Raw genomic sequence first — 7198 nt, 5'->3', positions numbered from 1 at the left:
GTTCAATAAGAAAAGAACGAGATAAAGAATATGCAAACAAGACTAAAGGTGTTAAGCCAGATAATTGATCTGGTAATAACAAATAGTTATACTCGTACTATAGGTCTGAGATAACAAAGAAAGAAACGTCGATCAGTGAAGTGAAGCTAAATCGTTAACAAAGTGATTACGTTCAAACTCTATACAAGCGTGAATACGCCAACTTATTAAAATTGTTTAATCGAGTCAAATTAAAAATTGATTGCATGAGATTACGTATCTCTAAATCATTATAAACAAAAGTAATCACTGGCCCTCAGGTTGTCATGTACGTTTGTTTGGATCCTTACATATGTGGTAGGTCGGTGGGCACAGCACTCCACACCTGGTTATTTTCCTCTGCCACGATGGCCCGGACCTAAGTTACGTCCGAGAGAAGGTAATCATGTGTATACTGATGGTATCTAAATAATATCGAACGTTGCGGTGTTTGCCGAGCGGTTTCGAGTAGAGCTAAGTTTATAATTGTGTTTTGTTTTTAACTTAATTATTCCTAAGCCACGATGGGCCGGACCTAAGTTATGTCTTGAGGGGTAATTGTGTAAATAAAAATATTTTCGCATCATCTTGTTCCCCGGCATATAGTTGACGTATTTTTCTAACATTTCAGGAAAATACAGTTTCAAGAATTAGAGCCATTTATGAAGTGGATGTTCGCAAGGTATAGATGGCTCAGTGCTTAAATTATTAAAATAACACGCAAAATTAAGCAAGATTCATAAAACAAATACTCGGGTATTTATTACCGGAGAAGCTTTTCAAATAAAAGAATTAATATTTTATTAATTATGGTTTCAAAATATATAAATATTTTATTTTAATAAATAAAAAGTCTTCCGCTATAATAAACTCTAATATATTTACAAAACATGTACCAACTATTGGTCACATGCTTAGTCCCTAAGTCGGGGTGTGACAAATATTTTGAGTGATCTACTTGTATACCTTGCTCATTGATCACGTGTCCAAGGAAGCGTACTTCTCTCAACCAGAATTCACATTGTGAGAATTTTGCATATAGCTTCTCATCTCGCAACAGTTCTAAGATTTGCTACAGATGTTGTTCATGTTTCTTTTTTGTTCGTAATTAGATAAGTATATCATCGATGAACACTATCACGAATTTATCTAGGTTTGGCTTACAAACTCTATTCATGAGGTCCATAAATACAGTAGGTGCATTTGTTAGCCCAAAAGGCATGACTAAGAATTTATAACGGCCATGTCGGGTTCGGAACGTAGATTTGTGAACGTCCTCTTTAGCAACTCGTAGCTGGTGATATCCAGATCACAGATCTATATTTGAATAGTAACTGGATCCTTGTAATTGATCAAACAAATCATCATTTCTCGGTAAGGGATACCGATTCTTAATGGTCAGTTTGTTCAATTCGCGATAATCGATACACATTCTAAACGAGTCGTCTTTCTTTTGCACAAAAAGAATTGATGCTCCCCACAGAGAGAAACTTGGTCTAATGAACCCTTTATCTAGCAACTCTTGAAGTTGGTTCGATAGCTCCTGCATTCCCGACGGTGCCAATCTATACAAAGATCGGGCAATCGGTGCAGCATCTTGACCTAAGTCAATTCTGAATTCAACTTGCCTTTGTGGAAGTAAACCAGGTAAGTCTTCAGGAAACACTTCAGGGTAATCTCTTACTATAGGTATGTCTTCAATATTTTTCCCTTCAGCCTTAGTGTCCACAACGTTTACTAGGAATGCTGGATAACCCTTGTGTAGCAGCTTACGTGTCTTCATCATACTGGTAAGCTTTAGATATGAGTTACCTTGCTCTCCTTGGGAGTGGTAAACGAATTAACTTTTTTGAGCAAATGATCTCGGCCTGATTCTTGGATAACCAGTCCATTCCCACAACTACATCAAAACTACCTAATTCGATAGGTAACAAAGCGATACTGAAGGTGTGGTTTGATAAGAGAATACCACAGTGTCGCACGACTTCACCTGTTTCAATCATCTTCCCATTAGCTAATTCTATTGAGTATTTGGTATCTAGCTTATTAGACTCTATACCAAGGAGGGGTTCATATTGTTTGGAAATGAAACTTAAATCGGCTCCGGTGTCGAATAATACGTAAGCATAGTGTCTATTTATAAGGAACATAGCGGTAAAAACAGAGGAGTCTTTCCTAGCTTTCTTAGCGTTTAACTCAAAGGCTCTACCTTTTGCATTCTGGTTTCTAAGTTTTGGGCAGTCCTTCCGATAATGTCCCACGTTTCCACATTCAAAGCATCCGAAAATCGGCTTTCCTGAACCAGACGGGGAGTCCCTGCTGAAACAGTATTGTGCCTGGTGTCTTAACCGATTACACTTGAGACATTTCCAGCAGTCCCCAACGTGATTCCTTCCACACATGTTGCAATGAGGTGCTTGGCTCGCGTTCTTCTCTGGTCTACTCGTGTTAGCCGCAAACATCCTTCCGGGATTCGGTTTCTTTCGGAATTGCCCTCGGAGTTATCGATCCATTTTCTTTTTTGATCGGCTTACTTTGGGATCGTTCCAGAATCTTTCCTTTCTAGGATGGAATCTGCCATTTTCTTACCTGTTACTTTCAATGTTCCCATTCGTACAGCATCATCGGTTAGGGTTTTTGCCAATTCTCTGGCAGCTTGGATTATGGTTGGCATCGAGGAAGTAACCATGCATCTAATTTCAGGCGCTAAACCCCAAAGGTATCTCTCGATTCAGACGAACTCTGGCGTAACCAGTCGGGGTACCAATCTCGCCAGCGCATTAAACCGAGAGGTGTACATGCCGATTTCTGCACCTTCCATTTTTAGTGTCCAGAACTCATATTCGTTCTTTTGAAGTTCGTTTCTACGAAAATATTCATTTAATAGTAACTCTTTCAACTCATTCCAAGTTAAATTGTAAGCCGCATCTTCTCCCATGTTTTGAATTAGTGAGTTCCACCATTCTAAGGCTTCGTCCTTGAATGAGCACACCCCATACATGATTCGTTGTGCGGGGGTACAATCACTAATTTTCATAACCCACTCCATCTTTTCTATCCACCTTACAATTTCAAGAGGTCCTTCGGACCCGGTAAAAGTTTTGGGTTTACACCCTTGAAAAGTTTTATAAGTGCATTCGGGCACTAGATTCCCTGTTTTAACATAGTTTGCTAACAATTATTATTATTAATTATTGCATGTTACTAGTTAAAATCTTATGGAATTTATATAAAAATTTTCATCCTTTTACTAAAACAAATGTATATACCGCTTTGCATTCCGGCCACGACATCGTTTCGGATATTTCGGTCCGCAGTTCGGTTCACATTTTGTTGTTCGAGTGCCGAGTTGACATGTTGTGCTATTAGTTGTGCCAATTCCTCTAGAGATGATGGCATTTCGGCCTCATGACTAACAGCGGTTCTCCGAGGTGCCATAATTCTTTTATTACATAAAGGAAAGAATTAGTTTGCACCCATAATGCTTAAAATAAGGTCAAAATACTAACAACCATAAAGTCCAAAAGGTTTAGGTGGGGATACCTATTCTCATTACAAATAAACAAAATTGGTATAATACATATTATACCTAAATTTCTTGGTTTCCCATATTAGTTCTACCACAAAAGTCTAGAAAGTTATAACATCATACATAACCAAATAGTAAAAGATAGCCACAACAACATCTAATGGAGACTCATGAGATAATGCACTTTGGGCTCCAAAGTCCAAAGCCTAGCCTCCAACCCAACAATATTATACTCCAAGTATCTCATGTGGTAATCCATCGTGCACACAAATTTTTACAAAATGTCAAAAGTCCAATCATCACTTCCACCCTTTCGTTCCACACGGCCAAGGCGTATCTTGTGGTCACCCATGGTTGCCTCATACATGGCCAGCTTCTCATCCTGAGAGGCTAACCGGTTATCTACAGTAGGGATATCTCCCATCACCTTCCCCTTACCATGTGGGGGTGGTGGTGGTGCCTCGAGGGTGAGCAGAACAGAAACGGCGGTGTTCGCCTCAAAGTCATCATGTGTCCTCTTCCACGAGCTCTCACCTAAACGAGCATCTCGATAAGTGGGCTCAGGATGAGGTAAGACAGAGGTGGGTAGTGGAGCTCCCATAGTACCACTTTCGGAGTCAGGAATATAAATAGTGTGTGGCGACGACATCTGTAATATGAAATCAATCCTTAGTAATCATAACATATAAATATATGAACAACTAAATAAATATACACAATGTAACACCCCAAAAATATTAAAATGTAATATTTTGATTTGGGATATTAAACCCAAAATAAGTATCTAGACTAAGGTTTAACCTGGTTAGTTAACCATTATTATCTACAAACACATACTTGTGTATAGAAGTTTGGAGCCAAGTGTCAAGTAACGAAACAATAGGGGCTAAAACCGGGCAAACCCAAAGTTAAAATAATAAAAATAAAATAAATAAAACACACACAGATAGTGTATATGTGTATGTATGTCGATGCCATAGAAAGAAAAAGGGAGAAACCCTCCCTAACCCTAAGTCTTCAAATTGGGAATGATCAAGGCACGATCAAGGTGTCCCGGCTACGGAATAAGCATGTCCTAGCTCCTAACACCATCTAAACATGAGGTTTGTGTCGAATCTTAATATCATAAAGTTAGGGTTAAAAGGGTATATGATAGAAACATGAAATTGAAGATGATAATGACTTAGAATCACCATTTAGAACATGAATTGTGAAGGAATTGAAGTGAAATTGAAGTTTAGAGATAAAACCCATATGAGGGGTTTGGGTGGAGACATGAGCAAAAAACTCATGTCCAATCCTCATATGAATCGTGGTTAGTTTAGCTATAAATGTTAAGATTATTTCTAGACTAATTAAATGGTGTGTTACGAAACTCGATAGAACCAAAACGGTCGGTAATGACGAGTTCAACAAGTAACGATAAGATATTCAAGAAATGGCCACTGATAACTAAAAGGGTTGCTTAAGCGAACACGGGTTCGTTAAACAGCGAAAATCCTACTAAAAAAAAGGGATATACTAATGGTTGATAGATTAGTATGAAAAAATGGGCCTTAAATGCTTGCATATGCTAATAATCATGTGAATTGTGTTTAGACAGATCACATGAATCGTCGGGAAGCAGAATTGGTAAGGGGTCACGCAAAGGTCGGCGATTAAGGTACGTGGCTATATGCTTCGTTATTTATTTCAAGTATATAATTTTGTTAATTCAAAGGATTTGTCGCAAAACTGTTTATAAGTGTGAATGGTTTGCTCATAAGTGATAATATTCACAAAATCAAACCAAACGGGTCAAAGAGATGTACACGCAAACCGGGTAACGGAAGCGTGACTAATAAGAACGATGAGCCCAGATAATGGGTTGTAATTAATATAAACGCAAACCGGGTAACGGGAGCGTGGGTTATAAAATAATTAACCCGGATAATGGGTTATAGTTGAAAAAAAATAGTTTCTTGAATAGAGGATGAATAAATCAAGTTTAAGTACTTGAACATAAACCGGGTCAATTAGTGTAAACGCAAACCGGGTAACGGAAGCGTGGAACACGAGACTAATAAGCCCGGGTAATGGGTTGTAATGTAGATAAATAAACCTATAAAAAGATTGCAAACACTTTAAGTTATAATGCTTAAATGTCAAAACGGGTTAAATAAACGCAAACGCAAACCGGGTAACGGGAGCATAAAAACCTAGGAAATTTGAATCCGGTTCAAGGATTATGGTTTAGATATGTTAGACACGATTTTCTAGTGATTAAATTGAGTTTGGATAGATTTTGATGCAAACTAGGTGAAAAGAAAGCATGCCCAGGTGACCCGGCCGGGTTGAAAACTGAAACGGCCGGGTCAGGAAGAAAAAGAAAAGTAAATAAACAAATAATATATATAAATATATATATATATATATATATATATATATATATTTGTTCAAATGCTTTGATTTCTAATCGTTTGAATGAAATTGTATGATATGTAATTACGCACTTTAGACCCCGGATGAAGATCGAGCCATGAAAAGAAGGTCTTGAATTAGATGTAGTTACTTGAATGATATTAAAGGATAACAGAAGTATTAACAAATGAGTTGGATACATTCGTGTTAATCGAATAAGTAAAGGTCAAGTGAAATGTGACTAATTGTTATGGTTCTTCCCATGATAGGTTTTTAATTAAATAAGGGTCGCATATTGAAGATCAAGTTGCCGAAGAGCCGAACACAACCGAACCGAGCAAGCTTTCGCAAAATAAATTGATAACTGAATTTAGTATTAGTGTGTAATGTTCGTTAATTGTAAAGTTTTAATTACCTCTGGTTTTTGGGTCCTATTAAGCGTATGTTTATGCTTAAATACCATGTTTAACGAGCTAGGGTCTTACAAGTGGTATCAGAGCAAAAGGTTAAGGGTTGATGTTCGGTTCGAGGCTTGATTATGGAATCCGGTAAGTGATATTCTTAAAAAAATAATCTAAATATATGTGTGATTGTTATAAAAGATGGTTGGCGCTATCGTGGGAAAACACGTTGTCCCAAATTAACCGATAAAAGATGGTTATGGTAGCCTAAAGGCTTAACCATAGATATGTTTAGAAAAGAAGTAGCTTGTGTTAACTAGTGTTATAGAATGGCTTGTTTTATAAGACAAGCTAGCATTATATTGAAATGTTACTAATTACGTGAGATATGTTTCAATAATATTATTACCATATCTAAGATGAAGGGGAATAGATGACCCACCTAATGAGATGGTGGACGATTCAAGCGCATGACAAAGAGCATGCTCACGAAAATCTAAACCAAGTGACGGTTTAAGGCACTGATAAAGCAAAGATAAGGTTAACCGGAACGAGTATTGACTAGGTATGCGTTCTAATTTATGTGGTAGTTAGTTGTATGTGATATTCACATGGCAATTGATAATTGCATGTGAATAAATAAGGCTTGGAAAGACTGAATGAGATAAGCATTCAGGTTGATATTTCCAAAAGCAAATAAGTTAATAATGTACATTATTCACAATAGTGAATAGAAAATGTACAAAGAAAGAATGGAACTTAGAAACGGGGGCATGGGTAATTATCCAAGTAATGTCCTAAAAGAAAAGAATGTAAGGGTATAAAATGATCACATCAGCGAATGTGACTA

At 37.3% G+C, this 7198-nt stretch overlaps 1 protein-coding gene across 1 annotated transcript; it reads right to left on the bottom strand.

Annotated features, from left to right (window-relative positions):
* Positions 1-1242: 1242 nt before the first annotated feature.
* LOC143583177 (uncharacterized) lies at positions 1243-2692 on the bottom strand. Its single transcript, XM_077065554.1, has 4 exons — positions 2553-2692; positions 1934-2334; positions 1404-1839; positions 1243-1312 (listed from the first exon to the last, which is right to left on the bottom strand). The coding sequence occupies exons 1-4, from the start codon at positions 2690-2692 to the stop codon at positions 1243-1245; spliced, it is 1047 nt and encodes a 348-aa protein (XP_076921669.1).
* Positions 2693-7198: the final 4506 nt, after the last annotated feature.

Source organism: Bidens hawaiensis, unplaced genomic scaffold (genome assembly GCF_021521415.1).
Source record: "Bidens hawaiensis isolate Kalapana, Puna unplaced genomic scaffold, B.hawaiensis_p1.1 tig00032163_1, whole genome shotgun sequence".
Classification (NCBI taxonomy): Eukaryota; Viridiplantae; Streptophyta; class Magnoliopsida; order Asterales; family Asteraceae; genus Bidens; species Bidens hawaiensis.
This window is presented reverse-complemented; position numbering and strand designations above follow the sequence as displayed.

Bases quoted from the DNA above. Each gene is read 5' to 3' on its own strand.
- LOC143583177 (XM_077065554.1), bottom strand. From the start codon at position 2,692: ATGCCAACCATAATCCAAGCTGCCAGAGAATTGGCAAAAACCCTAACC. The intron at 2,335-2,552 runs GTAAGCCGATCA...CTGTTTCAGCAG, and splicing joins GATTCTGGAACGATCCCAAA to GGACTCCCCGTCTGGTTCAG. The intron at 1,840-1,933 runs GTAGTTTTGATG...ACCACTCCCAAG, and splicing joins TTTGTTACCTATCGAATTAG to GAGAGCAAGGTAACTCATAT.